Raw genomic sequence first — 24,409 nt, 5'->3', positions numbered from 1 at the left:
TTTTGGGCTACCTTCTGGATCCAGAGAAAACATGTCAAGGTCTTTCGTACACATATATAGCATGTGTGTACGTGTGTGTGTGTGAGATACATATGTATATGGCATCAGTGTTCCCTCTAAGGCATGCCTGTGTGCTCAATGTTTTTTGATGTCCGCTCAATTTTATATCCCGCTCAGGCTGAATCAGGAAGGCCCCACTCTGACTGCATGTGTGCACACACTGCCTTGATACTGCCACCCAGAACAAAACTCATTCCTCACAGAGATGAAAAAAATTAGAGAGAACACTGTATGCCATATGCATATGGCATAAAAATATTATATGGCACATATATGGTGTAGAAATATTCATTGTAGTCATATATGTACAAAACACACTACACGGAGAGAGATGTAGACACGTCTGACCATTTTCTCAAGTGTCCATTGTCTGGCTCCCACATTTTGGGGCCAGATCCTGGATCCAAAGAAAGCGTGCCAAGGCCTGTTGTTCACATATAACACGTGTGTGCACAGGCACACGAGTATTACACACACACGTATACTATACACACAGATGTACACACGTGAAACTCCACCAGAGACCCTTCTGACTGCCCCCCCCCACTCCCTTCCTCCCTCGAAGCACCCAGGGCAGACCCTCCCCGAGGGGCTCTGCGATTGGGGGAGGGGGGCGCTAAGCCCCTCCCCCCACCCGGCCGTTACCTGTCCGTCTTCCTGCCCGGGGCCGGGCCCAGCCTCGGCGCCTCAGCCGCTTTCCCCCCCTCGCTGGCCGGGCGAGGGGGGCAGAAGGATGCGGGGGAGAGGGGACCGCGGGTACGGCGGGGAGGGAAAGGAGGGGAGCTGCTGGGCGAGGGGGACACCACTCCGCACCGAGCGGCCGACTGGCTGACTGGAGGGGAGCCACCTCTCCGCCGCCGCCTCCTCACTCCGAGGTCACCGGGCAAGGGCTGACCCCGGCGCCCAGCCAATCAGCGGCCGCGCTCGGCTCCCCCGCCACCACTCGCCTCACGCCGCAGCCCACCACCTCTCCCGATTGGGCGGCGCGGGCGTTCTGAGGGCTCCGCCCACCCCCGCTTTCTCCTCCCCCTCCTCTCTCTCCCTCTCCCCGTCCCACCCAAGGGGATTCAGTCCCACCGCAGTCCCGATGAGCACTTCCGGCGTTCCGTCGAGAACTTTTCTGTCTTTTTCTCTCAGCCCAAGGCGGTCAACCATAGAGAGGCTGGTGGTAGAACGACGCCTCTCTGGGCTCCTCCGCGGAGAATCCTGCCCCATAGAAGCTTTTCCACTGAGGCCGCAGAGAGAACATCCTAGAGCACTCCAATTGACGGTCTGGATGTGGGGGGAGAGATAACTTCCGGGTTTGAAGTTCGTGTCGCTGGGGAGTCACTCTAGCCTTCTATTCTCTCTATAGTCTCTGTCACATTTTTCGTTAAAGCTATGTGCGTGACTCTAGCCCTTTTTATCTCTGTGTCCTGTTCGGAAAAAGGGACGGAGACCTCTCCCCCTTTGCTGCTGTCGTAAAGCTCTAATCTTTGCGACAGAGGTGCGAGGGAAGGTGGATTGTTTGTTGGATGCTCTCTGCAGAGCCTTATGGGCCAGGGCCTAAAAGCTGGTGCTGGTTGCCTAGCAACGAAAGGGGCCTGTAGTAATTCTGCCGGGAAACTCATGTGGGTGGGGCGGGTATTTTTTTGCTCGGCTTTTGGGGTCTTCTAGAACTGGTCTTCACAGGCTGCAGCAGAATGAAGTGGTAGAGACCTGGCTGGGGTTGTGTATAGAGTGGACTGCACCACTTAAAGGCTGCAGGTGGGGACAACACCACGTTTCTGAATGGCAGGTTTGAAAAAAGGCTTGCAAGCAGAAATCTAGCTCAGAAAGTGGAGGGTTGAACTAGAAATTTCATCAGTAGCGTGGTTCTATTTTTATATGTCTTTATTGTTAAATGTCTATACTGCCTTTCATTAAAACAATCTCAAGGCAGTTTACACAAAAGTTAAAACAAGACTATAAAAAATACACAGTTAAAATATTAAGCTAGAATATAAAAAGGCAGATCTGATTAAAAAGAATTTAAAAACAAGCACAATGTAACCATAAAAATTGCAAAGTAGCAGCAATAGAAACAATCCTATAAAAGCCTGGGTAAAAAGCCAAGTTTTTACATGCTTTCTAAAAACTGATGTTTTATATTATTATTTTATTTATTTATTTATTTATCATCATTTTAGGTGTGCCCTTTAGAATTGTTTTATGCTTGATTTGATTTACTTAATTTTAGCATTTCTTTGTTCTTGTCTCTAGAGAAACTTCCGAAAAACTAATTGCACACAATAATTCCAAAAAACTAATTCCACACAATGAACTTTCCTCTCTTCCTGGATATTGCTCACTCATTACTGGAGAGCTGACTCAAACCTTTGTGATGTGAAAGCATAAAGAACTTTTGAAAGTATCAAATCTGCCCAAATGGAGAATCTCTTTATTTTTCTCCAGCAGATGTACAACGATATGCTGACAGGTACCCTGTTCGCCAAAGATAGTTGTGAGTGTGCCGTGCTTCTCGATCCTTCTGTTGCACCGCAACGCTTGTTGACAGAAACCAATGCATCTTGTAGCAAAACCTGCCTATTTTCTCCTACGCTTGGTGCGTGTGGTTCTTCTGCCCCTGACGCTATGGCTCCCAAGATAAAAAATAAACATGATACATCTGAAAATGCGAGCTGTTTGGTATGCCATCCACGGAAAATAGTGTTGCTTCAGTTAACCTTGATCAAGATGATGCTCGCCAAAGTGCAGTCCCGAGGTGTAGAAGTTGGAACAAAACAGAAATATCTCGACATAATTGGAAGTCTTCTGAAAGAAGCCAACATTGATTCAAAATTAGTAAGTTAAAATGATTTTTTTAAAGGTGCTTTAAGGTATCCTCTGTCTACATTCTGTCAGGACACAGAAGACAAAAAGAGACCAGTGGTCACATCCATAGTTGGCAGACCAGGGCTTGATCAATCCCAGGCACCAGAGAGCCACGGTGCCTACAAATTTAACTGTGGCATCTTGACTAGGATATTCAGAGGTAGACTTATTTAATATAATCTTCATTTGTCCCAGGCAGCTCTGCTGCTGTTCCAAATATGTTATTTGTAAAGGGGATCAAGAGAAATTTTCCCTCTACAATGTCTGTCACAAAGTCCAATAACTTTGTCAGGGTCCATCATTCATCTGGTCCCTAAATTTTGGGGCTGGCTTCTAGAGCCAACAAAAATGTGTCAAGGCAGACAATGTTTCAGAAAGCTGGAGACAGATAACATGGTCTAAGATGGGCTAGGGGTCAGGTTCCAACAAGCATCCATAGTAAGCACCTTCTCCAGAATCTCAGATTGGGGAGCCACACACAAGGCAGTTCTTATATAGGGCCAGCAAGGAACCAGTGGCTTCCCAGATCACCTTATTCTTCCTGTGTAGGTGCAATGCATTTCCCCTTCCTGTCTCTGTCAGGGGTTAGGGGATGACGCTGTGGGGCATAGAGGGTTAGGTCAGCTGGCTCCACTTCCTGTGACTGGTCTCAGTGGTGCAGACAATAAGGCGTTTGAGCCATACTGGCAAATCCCCTCATTTACGGTTCTTCATTGTAAGGCCCAGGAGCTAATCGCGGCCAGCATCAGCCCTGTGGCTCCCTGACGCCTTCTTTATTGGGCCTGTATGAAGCTCTGGACAAAGCTGACTATTCTGCATGGTCCCCCTGCCACCATGCAGAGATGACCAGCACTGGGAGGCTCCTTTAAGAGAAATGGAGCCCTTGCAGCATTTTGGAAGACATGGACAGAGTGCTGGGAAGTATAGCCCTTCCCACTGCTTTCCCTGTGATGCTCTTAAGAGAGGGCTCTGTCTCCGGTAAAGTCTCCTCCCAGCACTGAGAAAAGCTCAGTACTATGTGGAGGTCAGCAAAGGCTCTCGTACTGAAGGATTTTTGGCAAAGTGGCTCCTGCTTGAAAAACAGTGAAGCTCACTATCCTAGTTTGAGACCCCAAGTGCCTTACACATGATTTCTCTCTCCCTCCGCTTGTTGCAGATTCAGCTGTTATGCACTTCTGATAAACTGCTCTCCCACATGGCTTCCAAGACTTTAGTCTCCCTCGTGCATTTTCAGCTAACAGAAGAGGTGAGTCTCAAGTGGGGTTCTGAGTTTATTTCTGGCTTGAGCGCAACTGCTTGCTTGTGTGCCATAACCTATATTTTTTGTTCCAAGTAGCAAGGTAACATTTAAGCGGTAAATGTTCCCTGTACACACTTGCCTGGAAGTAAGCCCCACTGATACAGTGGGATTTACTTCTGAGTGAATTTGCTGGAGATTGTTCTGTTAGTTGATTAATCGGTTAAAAATATTTGGATTGATGCCCCAGAGTACCTGGGTAGCAATATTGGTTTTTTTTGTAAAGAAAAGTTTATTTTGAATGCAAGTACTTAACAAATCTATGGATAAGAGATGCCTTCGTAGAAGAGCATTCCTCTTTTTAGCCCTATTCAGACAACCAAGCCAGTGACCAGGACAAGCCTCCTAAACATAGTTCACACATATGTATCTGAGATAGTTAATTGCTTCTGGTCTGTACTACCTAAGTGGAGGAGTATGTAACTGAATGTTGTCTGCTTACTCTGTATGAAGAAAATGCAAGATTAGGGAGAAAGTTCTGGCCTAGCTTTCTCTTAGCATGCATGTTTTCTATGTGTTGTAAGCAGTGTTTCCTCTAACGGATTCCCAGATGTTGTTGACTACAACTCCCAGAATCCCCAGCTGGAATGGCTTTTGCTTGGGGATTATGGGAATTGTAGTCAAAAACATCTGGTAATCCCTGTTAGAGGGAACAGTGGTTGGAAGCGTGTGTGTTTAAAAGTGTGTGTGGGGGGGGAGGTGATTGGTGCTGAGAGTGTTGTGTTGTGCCTCGGGTGGTTACAGACATAGCCCCCTGTTGAACTCTGGTGCTATGCATGTATTCCTGGGTGCTACTGAAGATCATGTTTCCATGTGCTGTAACACTTGAAACTGACTTGTAGTTTTAAATCGGGTTTTAATTAAGGCTCATTTTTAGTTAACTTCTATTTTTATAGTGGATCTGTTTTATTGATTTTTGTGAGCTGCTCTGAGCAACAGTGTACTGGAGGAGCAGAGTATAAATATTTAAAATAAAGAAAGTTTGACATGCTTGCCCACAGAGCAATCTGCACGAACAAGCTTCTCCCCACAGCCGCAAGACCCCACCCGGGTGATGAATGGGCTTCCTTTTTGCAGCTGTTCCCAAAGGTGCAGTCCCACAGTCATCAGGCAGAGGGATTCATAACACAAGAGAACTTGCACTGTGGCTGTCTCACCTTCTGAATCGCGGGCCTGGCATAACAGGCTGAGCAAGGCAAGGTGTGCACGACAAGTTGTGCCAGTCTCACATTCTGAGCCCAGCAGCAGTCAAGTAGTGGCAATGCTTCCTCACAAAATCCACGCCCTTTCCAAAACCTTAATTGTAGCGGTGCCCTTGCAGAACAGCAGAACCATTCTCCTTGGCTTCAGTTGGCAAGATTGCTTTGAAAAGCCTGTATTTATAGCAGCATAATTATGGGGACAGTTGTGTGGTTGGAGTTCGTATTCTGGTTATTTGTTAGAGGAGGATGCAGTGTTTTGAGATTGTTTCAACTCTAGAAGGTGCAGCAGAAAGATGGATGAAAGGGTGCTTTGACATGGAGTTCTTAAGCTCATCAGAGGTTATGCCGTGTGCGGCAAAAGTCAGTGTCCTTGTTCTGTATTGTGGGTCAAAGAGGTCACGGGGAGGGGGAGGGACTTCTATAACCCCAAAAGTTAAGAGGAAGAGTTTGCTTAAAGGCAAAGAAGCTATTGGTTGGTGGATTCTGTCCCGCAATGCTTAGTAACAGTGTTCCCTTTAACAGGGGTTCCCAGATGTTATTGACTACAACTCCCACAATCCCTAAGCCAAAGCCATTGCAGCTGGGGATTCTGGGAGTTGTAGTCCACAACGTCTGGGAATGCCTGTTAGCAGAAACACTGCTTAGTAATCCTATTTTTTTAAGGCTGCATATGTTTTTGTTCTGTGAACTCACTAAGTCACTAAGTTATTGTTGCTAATACTTATATTGTATTTACCTGAATCCAAGACTAGGTTTTCCCAAGTTCTTTGATGTCAGAAGTTGGGGGGTGGGGTGTGTGTCTTAAATTCAAGGTCCTCTTTCTTTTGAGTAAACAATATGTCCTATATTTAACACACATTTTAAGGGGGTCGTCTTCAATTCAAGGTCACCTTGTATTTTGGTAAATATCGTACTTTTCTACAAGGTGATAAATAAAATAACAATAAGCAATGCATATCAGCAACTGCCATAGCAATTCAGTTAACTAGATATCTTATATTTATTTCCAAAAGAGCTGGAAATGTTATAAACTTTCTGGATGCATAATTGGAGCACCTGTGGGTGAGAGGGAGGTACTGGCAGACTCAGGATAACCCACAGATATGTCAGTTTCACAAAAATCTGAAGGAAAAAGCTTTAAGGGACAAAGCTGTCCCAATGTAACTAAATGGAGCAGAATGTTTGCAGACAGAGAGCAGTTAACAGACAATGAAGTGGGCGGAGCTAATGGAACTAAGTGGCAAGGAGGGCTACTACTAGCAGAGCAGGAAATTCCTCAGCTTGAAGAATACTCCCTCAAGATAATCACAATCTCTTCTGCTTCTGAGAAGGAAAGGTGCCTAAAACTTTTACCATGCGCAGACACAGGCTTAGGTAACACAAGCACACCAAGGATATATTACAACCTCTTGTTGCGAGTCCATACATCTGAATATCAGCCGTTCTTAAATGGCCTCCCCGTGCTGTCTTAAACTCGGAGTCCTATTTCATTCTGATGAATACAGTATAAACTGTATTTTAACCTGTAGGGGATAGAGAAAAGGACAGATTGTGCCGTTGAATCGGCGTTGACTCCTGGTGACCACAGAGCCATGTGGTTTTCTTGGTAGAATACAGGAATGGTTTACCATTGCCTTCCTCCCGCGCGGTATGAGATGATGCCTTTTCCGTTGTCACTTACTGTAAGTGAGCATCCGCTTCCAGCACCTTCCTTTATGACTGCTGCCTGATATAGTTATTGACTGCAAATATATATTTACTAGGCACAGTCTGGGAAGCGCACCAGCGGGGATTCGAACTAACAGCCTCTTGCTCCCTAGGCAAGCTGCTTCCCCACTGCGCCACCACAGCTGGGGTCGTCTTAAATTCAGAGTTGTCTTCTATTTGGGTAAATAATGACCCTCTCTTCACTCCACCCTCTTCTCTGGCTTATCATTCATTGCAGGCTTAGGAAAGAGATTGGGTGGGACCCTTCCAGGAGTTGTAATTAACCCAGGGGTACCAGTTCCCAAGCATCCCTCCTACAAATAAATAGGTTCTTTTCCTCTTTCTCTTTCCAGGGTTCACTGAATAGCATCTGGTTGTCTTTTTGTTCAGAGACTCTGTCACAATTCCCCCAGAGCGGGCAGACAGCAGAATGCCTGTGGACTCTCACAAACATAACTGGAGAAATCCTTAAAGGAGAAAACCTGTGCAAAGGAGGTACTGTTTGAAATTGGGATTTAATGTTGCACTGGCCACTAGAGGGGGAAGACGACATATATATTTGAACACTCTGTGTTCCTGAAATGCCCATTCGCAGTTGGCATCTTCTGTGCTGTGGAAAGATAATATTAAAAAATGCAGTATTTTAATGAGGGAGACTGCCATGATTTCCTGTTGCTGAAATGATGTATTTCTGTACCCAAAACATGCTTTGACTTATTTAATTATGTTACAATAAGAAGGATTTGTGTGACACTTCCGAATTTTCAGAGCACTTCATGTGAATGTTCTTGAATTGTCCTTTAAATAACCCTGTAGAGCAGGTCTGCTCAACTTTGGCCCACAAGCTGATTTTGGACTACAACTCCCATGATCCCCAGCCATAGTGGCCAGTAGCCAGGGATGATGGGCATTGTAGTCCAACATCTGCAGAAGGGCCGGAGTTGAACAGCCCTGCTGTAGAGAGAGGGGTTCTCAACCTGGATCCTCAGGTGTTGTTGGACTACAACTCCCATCATCCCCAGTCACAGTGGCTGAAGGGGATGATGGGAGCGGTGCCCAACATGTTCTGGGGGCCTGAGTTTGAAAAGCCCTGCTTTACAACTTCTTAGGTGAGTCCAAGTCCTCTTCCTCTTGGGTAAATACAGGTATGACCTGGATTTCCAAGTCCACTTCCAAATTCCAAGTCCTCATCTTAAATGCAGAGTGGATAAATATGGTCATACTGTATATCAGGGTTTCTTAACCTTGGGCCCCCAGATGTTGTGTTGGACTACAACTCCCATTATCCTCAGCCACAAAGGCCATGTCTAGGGATGATGAGAGTTCTAGTCCAACAACAACTGGGGGCCCAAGGTTAAGAAACCCTGCAGTATATATTTCCTATGCTGTTGCACCATATGATAACATTTTGGTATTCCTATGGTATTGCAATGTATAGTAGGTTTTCCCCTCTCTTGGAAAAATTAGAGGGGTGGGGGAAGTACTCAGGATCATTATTTTCAGTAACACTTTTCTGGCCCACCAGGGAGCAAAGTAAATTCAGCGCAGCAAAGATTTCCCACAGAACCTGGCCCTTCCTCATGGACCCCGCTCAGAGTCCACAGACCCCAGGTTAAGAACCCCTGACTCAAAATGTGCTTGAGTGATGTATCTTCAGTGCTTGATGCTGGCATTGCTCTTGTTTCAGATGAACTGAAGAAGCTTTTTACTCCACTTGACAACGTGCTTGAAGGCTTTTACAACGGCATTATGTCTCATCCTGGTGTTCTGCACGGCACTTCTGCATCTGCAAAACCCACAAATGGCTTGATCAGTTTCCTGGATCTCCTTGAACTACTTGTGGCCTCCAGAAGCCAAACACAGTTAAGCTTTGCCTGCCAGAGGATGCTGTTTCAGAATGCTGCCTGTGTGTTGGGCCTCACCACCTCTCCTGTTCACAGTTTAATCAAGAAGAAATCTATCCTGCTGCTGAAAAGATGCATTCTTCACAAAGCTGGTGAAGACCTCATAAAAGGAAGGGAGCCCCCTTCCTCCCTCCTAGACCCTCATTTTGACCAGGATAGATTAACACTTGCCAGTGCTGTGCTGCAGTTTGTGAATTCTGGCTGGCTGAATCGATTGCCCGTCCGTGAAGAGGCCAGCCACTTTGCAGGGAGTCAACTTAGGCCTGAAGTAGCGATGCAAAGTGGTCCTGACCAAGTGACCCTGAGAGCTGTAAGTCTGATCCTGCTTAAAGCCTTAGAGGTCAAAATCCAGGATTCGGCCACCAAAGCTGAAGCCCAAGGTAATCTTTTTAAAGTGGTCTAAAGCAAAGATAGGTGACCTTGGCTCTCCAGCTGTTGCTGAACTGCAACTTCCATCACCCCCAGTTTCAATTTATTGTGGCTGGGAATGGTGGGAGTTGTAGTTCAGCAACTACAGAGAGCAAAAGTTGCCCAACCTGGTCTAAAGCCTTGTTGGTGACTGGTTTTGTAGGAGGGGCACCTTGAGAAGTGGGTGGAGTCCACTCACCCTTCTTGATATTCACCCCTCCCCTGCCCGAAATGACTGCCATCCCTTCCTCCAGACACCTCTCTTGTTTCTGGACTAGCCCCAGGGAGAGACAACTAATACTTAGGGGTTCAAATTCAGGATTTATTAACTAAATCTTCATCTTACCAGTTTGGCTCTTCATTAGCTGGTGAGCTATATAGCCCTGAAGGGGGGCGGGGAAAGGAGAATGCACCAAAATGATAAAGCAGAGCCTGAAAAAGATGCTTAAAATAAAGTGTGTTTGATGCTTATTTTGAGCATCTTTTAAAGGGGGTTGTCTCCTTTTTCTTTGAGCTACCATAGTTCTCAGAGATGGGCTAGAAGCGGTGCAGTTCCAGCTGAGGAACTCCTCCAGCTCTTCCTCTGTTTTGAAAGGCTGCATTCTCTCCTGATTACTTAGGAATAGCAGGAGCTATTTGAAGTAAACTTCTGGATGAACGTTGGTTGTGGGGCTGTCAAGCCACCAAGTAGCCAGAAGTTTACTTTGATTTAAGCACATATCCTGCTAGGAACTTGTCCCATGGATAGGCTTGCAAACTTTAATAAGTAGATTAATCAACTCAAAACATCTGTGAAGGCTATAACACACTTTATTTTTTGAAGCTATTTTGACTCTAGTGTGTGTAAGGCAGCCTTTAACAATTAGTGGTAGGTTTTGTATATTCAAAAGTAATTTTGCTGAAGGAACCATCTCTCACAAAGCCATGCGAGTCCTGAAGAGGCACCTTAGTTTCTAAGAAACAATATATGGCAGTGTCAACGTTTCATTAGTTTCCCGTTATGCAGAAGTGGTGTTTCAAACATCTTCTATGTATATAATTCTCTAAGGCGTACCCGTGGCTAATCCCATGTGTGGCAGCTCTCGTGAGAGTTCATGAGCAGAAGCACCATGGCGACTGGGCAGTGGAGATTCCATATGCAGATAGCGAGGAGGAGCCTGTGGCACCATAGTGATTGGGCAGTGGGGATTCCATATGCAGATAGGGAGGAGGAGCCTGTGATGGTTAAGGTCAATTGGAATGCAACTGTTACTGGTTGGAAGATGTTCTTGATTGTAGAAGAGAGTATATATATGTATAAAAGGATAGTAGGCAGGGGTCTGTGAAGAGAGGGGTCCTAAGGGAGGAAAGAGCCTCTTCAGGAGAAGGAGGCTGCCATTGTGTGAATTAAATGAGGAAACAAGATGAACAAGATCTGTTAACTCAGGAAGGGAGAGAAAGAGAGAAGGGAGAGGAAAAAAGATAGGGGAAGAGCAAGTGGAGGAGGGAGAGAGAGAGAAAAAGAAGGGAAGGGAAGAGAGAAAAAAGGAAGGGCAAAGGATGGGCCCGGGCCTGTCAGTGGCCTGAGGGGAATGAGCGGCCATGGTGGTGGCAGCAGCGAGGAAGGGCCCAGTCAACCTCTGTTGCTGCTCCTGTGGGGAGGAGCAGGAACAGGAGTGGGGCTCAGGTGAAGAAGAGGAGGTCACTGGGGATAAGGGGCTGCAGCTTGGCCAATGGTCGCCAGCAACGCTGCAGCTGCGACCAAGAGGGGTGAGGGGGATGGAAGCAACCGGTTGGAGAAGGAGGAGCAGGAGTGGGGCTCAGGTGAGGTGGAGAGATCTCTGAGGGGAGGGGGGCTGTGGCAGGGGGTGAGGGGAGCAATCAAGTACTAGTGGGCAGATGCTCTGCATGGGTTAAGCTAGTAGGGAAATACTTCCTTCATGGCATCCAGGTGTTTAATGGCAAATTTTAAAATGAAAAGACATTGCAATACCAGAGCAAAGGATCCCTAGAGATCAAACGTTCTGTATAATTTTTGGCATGCAGCTATCTGGTCTCTGATCAAGAAGCTCCTTCTGCGGGCGTTTTGGTTAGGAGGCAACCAGTATAATGCTGGGTTCTGTCAAAATGGAGGTGTTGTATGGGAACAGGTAATTATGTGGATATTCAACCAGTTTCTCATACCTTTAGAGACTCCTAGAAGACCTAGACATCATGCCTTCAGTTCATCTCCTGTGGCAGGTTGCTGCCTGCTGAGTTGCAAATTGGATCCTTGTTTCTGAACAACCATGGCATCCCTGACCTTTTGTGGGCATAATTTTCACTTCAGTCAGCCTTTCAGGTCTCCACCCCGCCCACCCCAAGACTCCCTTGTTCTTCAGATGGAGCCAGGTACAAAATTGTAACTCACCAGGGCAGGCACACAATTAAAATTAAGGCCTGGGGTGCCTCTGAGCTCAACTTCTTTGCTTCTTAGTACCAGAAATGAGCTCAGCGTCCTTTCACACAAAAATCTAAGCCCTGCTGGATCAGGCCCAAGGCCTATCAGCCCCAGCATCCTGTTTCCCACAGTGACCCACCAGATGCCTCTGGGGAGCCCACAGATAAGAGGTATGTGTATGCCCTCTCTCCTGCTGTGGCTCCCCTGCAAATGGTATTGAGAGGCATCGTGTCTCTGAGGCTGGGGGCGGTCTATAGGCATGAAGACTAGTAGCCATTGATGGACCTGTCCTCCATGAATAAAGCCATCCAAGTTGGTGGCCATCACCACATCCTGTGGCAGAGAATTCCATTAGCCAGTTATTGGTGGACTGATTTGGTCCATAGATTGCCTGTTGTCTATTGCTGCTAGGGAGTAATCCCCCTGCATCCTTGTGATGTCTGAGTCAAAGGCATGGACTTCTCAGTTTCCCGGGGGAGGGGGGCACATGGGAGGAGAGGTCTTGTGGTAGCAAGCATGGATTGTCCCCTTTGCTAAGCAGGGTTCATCCTGGTTTGCATTTGAATGGGAGACAACATGTGAGCACTGTAAGCTATTCCCCTGAGGGGATGGGGTCACTCTGGGCAAAGCACCTTCATGCATAGAGCACCACTAGCTTTCCTCCTTGTTGTACTACCTCTGATCAGAGAACCATAGAGTGAAAGGGCCCTGAGAGGCAGCCATGCCTCCTAAGAACTTTCTGAGCTGCTACAAAGACAACACAGGCCTGACTGTGATGTTCAACTGACTGATGAACTTGAGCTTGCTGATTCTACATGGCAGCCTGGCCGGGGGGAGGGGGCATTGCCTCACCCAGGGCATCCAGAGTGGGGCTTGAGTCCCACTACCCCCACCTGGCAGTCTGGTGGGGGCATTGCCTCCTCTGGGAAATCCCAAAGGGGGCTTGAACCCCCACCGCCACCACAAAATTTACACTCTTGGTCTGAATGCCCCCAGAGAGGCAACTCCATATCAAAGGGGCTTGGGATGTTGTTGTTGTTGTTGTTGTTGTTTATTACATTTATATCCCGCTCTTCCTCTAAGGAGCCCAGAGCGGTGTACTACATACTTGAGTTTCTCTTTCACAACAACCCTGTGAAGTAGGTTAGGCTGAGAGAGAAGTGACTGGCCCAGAGCCACCCAGCTAGTTTTATGGCTGAATGGGGATTTGAACTTGGGTCTCCCCGGTCCTAGTCCAGCACTCTAACCACTATACCACGCTGGCTCATGTTGATGGAGAATGTACAGCAAAAGACTCCACACACATCGGTTTCTTCAACAAGTAGTAGTGTAATGGGAGTTACACACACACAGGGGTTACTTCACCTGTTCTGTGATGTTCACCTTCTGGGGTCCTCCCTGCATAGGGTTCAGAAGGAGTGTCATGACACACACGTGCTTCATCCTTCCTTCGCAACTCATCCTCCCCAGTTATCTTCTTGGGGATTGGTGTCGGCCACCCACCAAGCTCCCTGTGTTGCTTTCCCCATAGTTTGGAAGCTGCATCTGAGGTGGGTGGCTGGCAGATTGAAGGCCTGTTCTTTCTCCACATCTGTGGGCCGTTGGGTGATTCATAAGAATTGTGCTGCTGGATCAGGCCCAAGAAAACCCATCTAGTCCAGCATCCTGTTTCACACAGTGGCCTACCAGATGCCTCTGAGAAACCCACGGGCAAGAGGTGAAGGCATGGCCTCTCTCTTGCTATTGCTCCCCTGCAACTGGTATTGAGAGGCATCTTGCCTCTAAGGCTGGAGGTGGCCTGTAGCCACCAGTCTAGTAGCCATTGATAGACCTGTCCACCATAAATTTGTCTAAGCCTCTTTTAAAGCCATCCAAGCTGGTGGCCATCACCACTTCCCGTGGCAGAGAATTCCATAGATTAATTATGGGCTGTATGAAAAAGTACTTCCTTTTGTCGATCCAAATGTCCTGGCCTATCTATCTATCGTCTTTACTGCCTTTCATTAAAACAATCTCAGGGTGGTTCACACAAAAGTTAAAACAAAACTAGAAAAATTATACCATTAAAATGTTAGCTAGAATATAAAAATACAGATCTGATTAAAACAACAACAACCAAGCACAATATAACCATAAAAGATACAAAGCAGCAGCAATAGAAACAATCGTATAAAAGCCTGGGTAAGAAGCCAAGATCTCACACACTTGTTAAAAACTGTGATGGAGACCGAGGAGCGGATGGCCACTGGGAGAGTGTTTTAGAGTCTGGGGGCAATAACTGAGAAGGCCCTGTCCTGGGTGCACGACAGGCGAGCCTCATTGTCTGCACCTGTTCTATCGGTTTCATGGTTTGACTCCTGGTTCTAGTGTTGTGAGAGAGGGAGAAACCTTTTCCTCGGTCCACTCTCTACTCCATGCATAATTGTATACACCTCTTATTCTGTCTTGCCAGCCCACGATATAAGTGGGTCAGCATCAGGGTCAGATGGAAGCTGGCCCGTCCACTTGGCTGGCCCGTCCACTTGGCAGATCTAGGCAGTTCCTGAGGGTGCCACTTCTTGAGCGGGGTGCCCCAGCTCCGTGGGAGGAAGTTGAGTCCCCGCTGCTGGTCCCTGGCTTGCTTTCCTCTTTCTCTCCGCTCAGTGCCCTCTGTCCCCGCCCCCTCCCTGCCTTGCTCCACCCGATTGTGGCTGTGGCTGCTCAGGCGGGAGCCTCCATCCAGGTTTCTCAAGTACCTGCCCCCCCAAACAGGAAATAAGTAAATGAGCAGCCTGTGGGGCTGAAGTTAAGGCCGGGGCGCCACACTTCTCGGCTGGCAGGGATGCCAAAGTCAAGCATCACCTAGGTGCCAAAATCCCTAGGGTTGGCCGTGTGGAAGCCCCACCTCCTTGTAATGACTCACTTCCATCTCCACATGTGGTTCATTCAGACGTGTCTTTTCCACCCAGATAGCTGCAGCTGCTCGACCGGTAGGTGGATAGATACTGGTCTTTCGTGACCTCGCTTGCTCCCTCTTGATCCCGTCGTCTCTGACCCTCCCGCTGGATACTGGGCCCTAAGCAATGCTGTGCAATGTTATGAAGCAGTGCCTCTCTTCTGCCTTCTAAAATGTTTTATGGGAGCAGGGAGAGGCCAGGATCCCTTCTGTAGCATTCGCAAAATGATTGCCAGGGGCCCTGGGATTCCTTTGTGACTGTCCAAAAATGAATGTGTGATTTTCTAAACCTGAAAGAAAAAATATGAACTTGGCTTGCAAGCAGGTTTTTCTTTTCCATCCGATATAGTTCACCTGGAGAGTGTGATGCACTCCTTGCTGATTTTCTTAAAGAAGTATCTGAGACCTCCTCCCGGTGTTGGTCTGCTCGAACACCCCTGCACGTGGCTTTCTGTGCTCTTTATTGAACAAGACGACGACATGTTGGAAGCTGCGAAAGCCCTCCTAACCGTGCATTTGAAGTTGGAGAGGTTGGTACGTCTGTCCTATTTGTGCGGTCCCCAAGGGGAAGCATTTGCGCTTTGTTCACCCCACATGTTGAGAACAGAGTAGAACGGCTCACCCCACAGACACCAGGTTGTGCCATTTTTGATCCGGGGCACTGAGAATATCCTGTCAACTGTGGATGGTGACCCACCCATGACCTGATTAAAACCCCCCTGCTCTTCTTGCCTATTTTGGGCTGTAGGGAGTGTCCAGAAAAAATCCACAGCTGCATTCGGTACATTCCAAGCCAAGGTATGGAGGAGGTCTGACTTCTATGGATGACTTTATGTACAGTGGCTCACAGACTGTTGAAGCGTTTGGGAACATTGTTCATGCTATCCGACCTGGGAAGCTGCTGTTATCTTGAAATACAAGAGATCTGAACTGTGTCTGGTTGTATGAAATCAGCGAGGCTTCAACACGCTTAATTTGCTCTAGATTGTTCTCATGGAATGCCAAGGGTGGTTTCTCCTCTTCTCTTCCCCCCCCCCTCCACTAGCCAGGGAGAGCCAGGGTCTCCGAAATGAAACCAGCCAGGTAGGTGAGAGGGTCCGGCCTGTCCTACATATCCAGCAGAATGAGATGATCAAATGGCCCATTTCATTTCAGTGTGTGGGTGAGCAATGGCATTTCTCGAAGGCTCCCTGGCATGGAAATGCTCTACAGTCAGGAAACGCGCAAGGCAGGACTTGCCCTTGGAGAGAACTTATTCTGCTTGGTGAGCTAGCAGTTTACGTGCAGGAGGCTGGGAGTATGGGAGAGCAAATGAGTCATTGCCCACCCTGCAGCCTGAAGTGGTAGAGTCCACTCTCTAGCCTCATTCTGCTGCTTGTGTGGACCAGGATTTATTGAGCGGGGGAAGTATCCTTAAGGCTTGTGGCAGCTGAGTTGTGTTTGACTGCCAATTCGGAGCATGATTATGACCTGTTTTATTACTACAAAACCTTCTGTGTTCATGGCACAATGTAGAATGTAAGAAGACGGGTCCTTCCCCCCACCAGGAGCTTTCAATATAGAAAATTCAACACAAAGAGGGACGAGATGGGAGCAGAAGAAGCTGCCTTATAAAGAGTCCATTGGTCCATCTGACTCAGTCTTGTCTACACTGACTGGCAGTGGCTTTCCAGGGTTTCAGGCAGGAGTCTTCCCCAGCCCTGCCTGGAGATGCTGCTGCCAGGGCTTGAACCTGGGACCTTCAGCGTGCACAGCAGGTGCTGTTCCACTGAGCTATGGCCCTATCCAAGATGGAGATGGAGTTAGGAGTAAAAGGGGAAGAAGATGTGATAATGTCAGCTACACATCCTTAGGCTTAGTTATGATAGGGTCGCAGGACTAGGGCATTGTGCCAAAGACTTCCCACCTAGGAAGCTGCCGTATACTGAGTCAGATCACTGGTCCATCTAGCACAATATTCTCTACACTGACTGGCAGCAGCTCTCCAAGGTTCCAGGCAGGGGTCTTTCCCAGCCCTACCTGGAGATGCTGCCAGGGATTGAACCTGGGGCCTTCTGCATGCAAAGCAGATGTTCTCCCCCTGAGCTACAGCCTCATCCGTAGCAACGTAGGAAGCTGCCTTATACTGAGTCAGCCCCTTGGTCCATCCAGCTCAAATCCTGCAGAAATCCGTACTCTGAATTCTTTATTGGCATTTAGGAGAGCCCTCTGTTCGGCCTGGCCTTCCAGGGTTTTTAAATTGTTTTAAAGGGTTTTTAATGTATCGGGTTTTTATAAGGTTTTGAATTGTTTTATTTTTTAGCTGTTTTATTGTATTTTAAAATTTTCATTCCCGATCATTGATTGATTTTAACTGTTTTATGATATTTGTGAACTGCCCTGAGCTATTCCGTAAGGGTGGTCTAAAAATCGAATGAATGAATAAATAAATAAATAAATAATTGCTCGGTATTGCCGACATAGACTGGCAGCGGCTTCTCCAAAGTTGCAGGCAGGAATCTCTCTCAGCCCTGTCTTGGAGATGCTGCCAGGGAGGGAACTGGGAACCTTCTGCATGCAAATATTTTTCCCAGAGCGGCCCCATCCCCTGAGGGGAATATCTTCCAGTGCTCACACATGTAGTCTCCCATTCAAATGCAAACCAGGGTGGGCCCTGCTTAGCAAAGGGGACCATTCATGCTTGCTCCCTCAAGAACAGCTCTCCTCCCACATGTTCATCCTTGTTCAGCAACATCCTTGTTTCCATGAACTGAAGGCCTTTATCTACACCCTCCTGCTCTTGGTCTCTCAGGTTAAAAAAAGGAAGAGTGTGGTATGTTTTCCCTGTAAAAACACTCAGCAAATAAGAGCCATTACAGCAGGGAGCAGCTGTGCTAGAACATTTCTTCTTGATGGGCTAGTGTCTGGATTTTTTTGTTTAATTCTTAGGGAGACTTTTACATAGGAAGTATTAGTATGGTAGTATGGTACTTTGGGGAATCCCAATTTAGTAAAAAGGAACGCTCCTTTCTGCTCCCTCATTCCTCCCTTATTCTGCTATATGTGCATATCTCGGACCTGAGTCACTCTAAGACAGAGCTGAGTTTCTTGGATACATCTGCACTTTGTGATATCTGTGCTCTAACAATAAACTAAATTAAACTTTGCTGATATCTGTATTTAAAAAAAAAATATCCATCCATATCTCAGGCCTTGGGTCACTCTCAGTCAGATCCAAGTTTCTTGGATACATCTGAACTTTCTTGGCATCGTATAAAAGGGACTTCTTGTTTTAATTTTGTTTACCAACGCCCAGGCCTTGGGTCCCTGCCGGAGCTGAGTTCTTGAATACTTCTGAACTTTGCTGACATCTGCATAAGAGAGAGAGATTATTATTTGGATCAGCACTTTTGTCTACCTTTCTTTCAACAAGGTGCCTGATTTGGCTGGCAAAATTTTAAAATAATGCAGTATATGAAATGGCCATACAGTTAGCACTAAGCTAAAGAGCACCGCAGCAAATGACCTGTGTTTTGATATACAGCATTGGTTCCCAACCTGGGGGCCTCCAATCAACTGAAGCTGGGGAGGATGGGAGTTGTAGTTTGACAGATTCTGGAGGCCCCCAGGTTGGGGGAACATTGACGTAAGGGCTCTTTGATTTTCCAGTCCCTTTGACTACAGGATACCTCTTGACCTGTAAGCAAGTCAGATAGTAGTTAGCCAAGGTAAGGAGTAATTGATTGTAGTAATTAGGATATTAATGAGCATTAATGCTGTTGACATAAACCAGTAGCTTAGCCATTTTTAAAATTCAAACAACAAACCACCCTGTATATAAGAGATCTAAAATCCGGTGTGTTGTTTCAAAAAGTTCCTAGAAAGGTTAGTTTTTTCTTTCAGAAACGCTCCTGCCTGAAACCTTGGAGAAGCCACTGCCAGTCAGTGTAGTAGACTCTATTGAGCTAGATGGACCAGTGATCTGACTCTGTATAAGGCAGCTGTCTGCATTCCCATGACTAATCGTTACTGTTAGAACTTTGTGGAAAAGATCATTGATTCAAAAAGTATACCCTGTTTACTCTGTGTGCAACTGCTAACTTTCCAGGTTCTGGCGTGAAGTTAGCTTTGCCTCGTGCTCTTCAGACGAAGGAATCTGGGACACTCTGACACATCGGAATGGCTGCAACCCCCACTGTGTCTTTTTATTTCTGCTCAGAAGCATCGCATTTGATGTGACGGTTCTTCTCGACTTCTTAATTTCCTCCGAAACCTGTTTCCTGGAGTATTTTGTGAGGTACTTAAAACTCCTTCTAGAAGACTGGCCCCACTTTGTCAAAATCTCTAAATGCTTCAAACCCGAACCCCTTAGAGTTCTCAACTTTTCTCTGGAGAGCCTGTCCAAGCAAGGGGAAAAAACCCTCCCATCTGGCCCCACTTTGCAGAGTGCTTCGTACGATCGGCTGTCCTGCCCTACAGCACTTTTGACCTTTCCCCAGAATTGTTCTTTACTGCGGCGATATGATAGTCAAGCTGTAAAACCTGGCAGTTCTGACCATTTGAGAGTGTCTGATAAGACGTCTTCAATTGAGCCCCTTCAAAGACTGGTTGATTATGAAAGCTCAGAGGATTCTGAGGGAGAATGGATAGGAGTGGAGTGTTTGACAGATAGGAAACAGACGTCTTCAGCCCATCAAGCCTGCACAGAGAGAACTGTCTCTCTGGCCAGGGGTGACCAAGCAGAAACCTCTGGGCAAAATGTGTTGCCTCCTGATCAAAACAGCTCAAATACTTCATCACTCTCGCACTGCAGTGTGTCCCCGAGCGACCCCGGATCAGGGGAAGCGGTGCTTGAGAAATCCGTGGAGTGTTTCCGAGCACTGCACGGATCCATTTCTAGGCTCCAGAGAAGAAACCTCTTTCCGTACAATCCAGGGGCGCTCCTGAAGCTCTTGACTCGTGTGGACGCGATTAGTCGAGAGCACCGATCCACTCCAGAGCCTGTAGATGGGCAGGACCTGCCCCTCCACTCTTTCCACCCCGCTCTCTAGTTCAAAACACTTTTCCACAGGATTAAATGGGAGTGAAACCTGTGGTTGGAGGCATGATCCTCGGGGCTTGCCTGTGTCATTAAAAGCTGGTTGGACTGGCTGTGGACTGCTGGCTCTGTGTAATTACAAATCTATTGATGCGTTTAACTTTGGGAAAGCTGGGGTGGGCAATACTGTTGTCCATGGGTTTGTATAACTTGGGCTTTGGGGGATTTTTTTATATAGATAGATATTGTGTGTGTTTGTGTGTCTGAGTGTGTGTGTGTACGTGCGCGCGCGCACACACACACACACACACACACACACACGCGCGTGCTCTCTACGTACCCAAGGAGCTCTTCTCTGTATTTATTATTTTAATTTAATTTTATTTTTTACACTTATATTTCACTCTCCCTCCAAGGAGCTCAGGTACATGGCTTTTATTTAAAAAAAAAATAAAAAAAAATCCTATGAAGTATGGTCTGTTTGCCCTTTTTTAAAAAAGAGAGGGAGGGAATTGGGATAGGCGTGCATTCCAGCACTGGAGAGGGGAGAGTATACAGTCTCGGTAAAGAACTAGAGTTAATCAACATGAGCTTTTCAAGAAAGATTTATGAAATGGAAGTACGTGGTTGTAGAGAATGGAAGTATCCTTATTTACGTCTGCCATAAATTCACAGAAAGGGACACGAAGCTGAAAGAATACATTGCCCGAGGCTGTTCAGCCACCCATCAATATCGGGGCTCCACATCTTGTGACACAGCAGTCCAAAAACAGTTGAAGTGAGTCCTACTATTTACCGGTACTTGAGTTAAACGCCTTGTTGGTGTCCACTTAAGGCTGCAAAAGCAAGGAAGCTGTTCTATATTTTTGCCTGCCAGGCTGCGTGTCCCATAGGCTGCATTCAGAGGAAGGGCAGGATATACATCCCTAAAATGAAAATAAGCTCTGCAGGCCCTAACTGCTCTAAAATTTAGTAGAATGTGTTTTAACAGTCACAATGTGTTATACTTAGGGCTGAAGGGTGGGGTACAGTACAAATTGTCTTCCTGATAGCTAGTGACATCACAGTCACTGTCCCGTAAGTGCTCACAAAACCCCATTCCTCTCAGTACTCGCACTGGCATTTTCCTGACAGCAAACTATTGTGGCTTCAGTGCTTGGGAAATGGTGTTCCCTGAAACTGAAGCACTTTCTGGAGGGAAGGTGGGGGGTGGGGTGGAGGGAGCGATCCTGCACAGCTGCCCATACCTGGGTTTAGCCAGGCGGCTGGAGGCACAGAACCAGCAGAAGGCTGGTGCCAACGGAAGGCTGATGTAGCCGGCAAGAGCCCCATTCCCTCCTGGATCCTCAAGCCAGCCCTACTCTGGAGGAGACACCTGAGCAAACCTCCTCCTGTGCAGATCCGTTGGGTGGGAAGCACCAAGCAACCAAGCCAGCACTCGGCTTCAGAGCTGCCGTGTCTGGGGGACTCAGGGGTGACGGAGGTGGTTGTACAGAAGCCAAGCGAGTCTCAGTGGGCGGCATCTGGTCCCCAGGGCTACTCCAGGGCAACCAGCTCTGGCTGCTCTGAGTCTGAGGGATCAGGAGGACTCCCATCTGGATCGAGTATTCAGGCCAGAGTGTGATCCTTGCCCTCTGCCAGGGCCGCTGCCTCTGGGTCAGAGTGAATCCAGACAACAACACATTTAAGAGTCGCTCTCCATGTATTGCTCTTCTTAAGGCACGTTGATGCTTTGCATTATTATTTATTATTATTATTATTATTTATTTTATTTTGTAAAGGAGCTGAGCAGATGGGAAGATTTGAATTGAAGGAATGCCCTAGATTAGGATCTCATTTGGCATTGTTGACTTATCTTTAGTAAACACATTTAAAACAAACAACCAACCCTATGCTATGTTACTTTCACCTGCTGCTTAGAACCGAACTCATTTATTTACGGTCAATGACCAAATAAACACTACAGCAAAGAGCAGTACAGTACAATACAATAACATAAGTAAAAATTTAAAAACCAGTTTGCAGACACTTTATTTCACATGCCTCCTCACAAAAGCAAGCAATCCTATAAGTAACTTCTTCATGCCTATCTCCTAAAAAATAAACAATAAAATGTTCCTCAGACCAATCCAAATGTTTCTTTTGATAGGGGGCGATCTGAATGGAACGGGCAATATCATAGAAAGGGCAGTTAAACAAAGTATGTGTTAATGTTTCCACCTCAGCAGCTCCACATGGGCACATAGGTTCCTCCAAGGGGATCCCTCGAAATCTGCCCTCCCACATAGCTGAAGGGAGGACATTAAAACGGGCCTGAGAGAAGACCCTTCTCAGCCTGAGTGTAGGCAAATGTGTAAGGTACGCAGCTGGCCTCAGGTAATTTGAAAAGCTGAGATAATTATATCTGGAAGCAATCAGGCTAAGATCACTCTGCTTTTCTATGTCTCTTATCCTCGGTGTAATGATCTTTTTTGCCTGATAATAATTTAACGATCATATATATTGCTCCAAGAGGCCACAGTTACCCATGGTGCCATGTATACATGCTGCGTAGATATCAGAAAAGTTTCTTTGACAGTCCAAAGAGTTTGAAATGTGAAATGGTTGGTTGGGACCTCCCCCCCCAAAAAAATCAACACTAATTTTAGCACGCCCAGAGAGCTATGCAAAACTCTGGCCAGCTTCCTAGATTGATGAGCTGGAGCAAGCTAGATGGAGAGAGTCTAGCCTTGCCCTTCCTTCAGCTGCCCTCACCCCTGGCTCAAAGGTGCCCTCTTGGGTGAACTGGGGAGCAAAGCTTATATTTATGTTCTGTCAACAGGTCTCCTCCTAGAGACAGGCCCATGGGGCAAAAAATCTAATTACCCCTTTGAAACTATCATATCCATTCATTATGTTATTAATTCATTTTACAGAATGATGCACTTCTAGGAGTGGGAAATCTTCCTGGGGGTGGGGGGAGAGAGAGAATGTAGCAGTGGAAAAAGTTGGCAGTTCTTCTCACCAGCATTTTTTTTAAAAAGTCTATGTTCATTCTCAGTATTTGTATTCTGTCTTCCTTGCCAGCGGCTGACCAAGTTGGCTATCCACATTAAGCATGATTAAAATCATAAACATTAAGACCTGTAGGAGATACCTCAAGTAATGTGGTACTTATTTGCAGTAGCTGTGGATCGTTGCCCTTGTGGGAGGCAAGATGGTACTGTTCGATACCTAATTGCTGTGAGATCAGATGGAGCAGAGGCACAGGTTTCAGGTACATGAAAACCGTTGGCTTTTTAACCCAGGCTCCAAGATCCACCACCTGCCACTGCAAAAAATATATATTTATATATTGCTTTTCAACAAAATTCTCAAAGCGGTTTACATATAAATACATAAAAGGTGATTCGCAGTCCCAAAGAGGCTCACAATCTAAAAAGAAGCAGAAGGTAGGCAACAGCCACTGGAGGGATGCTGTGCTGGAGCTGGATAGGGCCAGATGCTCTCCCCCTGCTAAATATAAGAGAACCGCCATTTGAAAAAGGCACCTCTTTGCTCAGTTAGCAGGGGTAATTGAGCAAAGATCACACCAGAAAACCTGGCACATACAACAGGGATTTCCAGTCTCATGTCCCCAGTTGTATAGATGCTTTTGAACTTTGGTGCTGGAGAAGACTTTTGAGGATACCATGGACAGCCAGGAAAACAAACCAATAGATCATAGAGCAAATCAATACAGAATTCTCACTCAAGGCACAAATGACCAGGCTCAAACTGTCCTACTTTGGACACATTATGCGAAGACACGACCCAGCTCTCTTGAGAAGTCTATAGTGCTGGGAAAAGTTGAAGGAAAGAGAAGAAGAGGACGACCAGCAGCAAGGTGGATCGTCTCGATCATAACAGCAATGAATGCACCACTGAGAGACCTAAAAGGCCAAGTGGAAGACAGATAATCCTGGAGACAATCTCTCTGTGGTCACTAAGAGTCGACACGGACTTGATGGCACTTAATCAATAAATAAACTCATGAGAAATATTTTAAATAAACAAATTAAATAAAATCATGTCTCTCCCCACCACCACCTTACCTGGCTTCTTTCTAAATTTAAAAGGGTCAAACGTTGCAGTCTTTCCTCTTTGCTCTAATGAACTGATTGTTTTGGTTGCCCTTCTCTGTACCTTTCTCAACTCTACAGAGTCCTTAAGGATCATCCAGTGGGCAGAAAGAGGAAGGAAGAGAGATCTCCCTTCGCACTCCTGCTTCCACTGAGAGAACCTTCCTGGAGCCACCTCAGTGAAGAACTGGTGTCCTTTTACCCAGGTTAGCAGTAATCTGTAGCATTAGCAATCTACTAGTTGCTAATAAGTAATCTGCATTAGCAGTAATCTACTGCATTAATGATTTTTATTTTATTTTATCAAATTTGTACTGCCCTAAACTTTCATCTCTGGGCAGTTAACATGATCTGCATTAATAGATTGATGTTTTTAATCTTAATTTGCATCAACAGAGTAATCTCTTTCTTAACCTTAATTTGCATTCATAGAATCATTACTGCATTCAAAGAGTAATATGATCTTAATTACTTTAGCAACGCAGTAGATTATCAATGCAGATTAAG

At 46.4% G+C, this 24,409-nt stretch overlaps 2 protein-coding genes across 16 annotated transcripts in view; one reads left to right on the top strand and one right to left on the bottom strand.

Moving 5' to 3' along the window:
* The window catches only part of ASB7 (ankyrin repeat and SOCS box containing 7), a 38,910-nt gene extending 37,641 nt beyond the window's left edge, over positions 1-1,269 (bottom strand). For 3 of the 4 annotated variants that reach the window (XM_053272577.1, XM_053272576.1, XM_053272581.1), the window contains exon 1: positions 706-1,036. The gene's annotated coding sequence lies outside the window, so the exon portion shown is untranslated. Of the gene's footprint in view, positions 1-705; positions 1,037-1,137 lie in introns of those variants that run through there. The other variant, XM_053272580.1, reaches the window with a different exon arrangement.
* Positions 735-20,589, top strand: LINS1 (lines homolog 1). Of its 12 annotated transcripts, XM_053272574.1 has the most exons (8): positions 1,148-1,330; positions 2,497-2,883; positions 4,070-4,159; positions 7,473-7,614; positions 8,807-9,403; positions 15,135-15,315; positions 18,873-19,061; positions 20,478-20,589. In XM_053272574.1, exons 1-8 carry the CDS (start codon positions 1,148-1,150, stop codon positions 20,554-20,556), a joined length of 1,848 nt encoding a protein of 615 aa, XP_053128549.1. In that variant the 3' UTR covers positions 20,557-20,589. The 12 variants fall into 12 exon arrangements, with proteins under 12 accessions (XP_053128548.1, XP_053128544.1, XP_053128541.1 ...); XM_053272573.1 differs by lacking the exons at positions 1,148-1,330; positions 20,478-20,589 and adding an exon at positions 735-816 and having other exon boundaries at positions 18,873-20,272; XM_053272569.1 differs by lacking the exons at positions 1,148-1,330; positions 20,478-20,589 and adding an exon at positions 759-816 and having other exon boundaries at positions 2,302-2,883; positions 18,873-20,272.
* Positions 20,590-24,409: the final 3,820 nt, after the last annotated feature.

The sequence above is a fragment of the Hemicordylus capensis genome, chromosome 10 (assembly GCF_027244095.1).
Source record: "Hemicordylus capensis ecotype Gifberg chromosome 10, rHemCap1.1.pri, whole genome shotgun sequence".
In the NCBI taxonomy this organism is placed as follows: Eukaryota; Metazoa; Chordata; class Lepidosauria; order Squamata; family Cordylidae; genus Hemicordylus; species Hemicordylus capensis.
The sequence above is the reverse complement of the archived record's forward strand: the minus strand, read 5'-3'. Positions and strand labels throughout refer to the sequence as shown.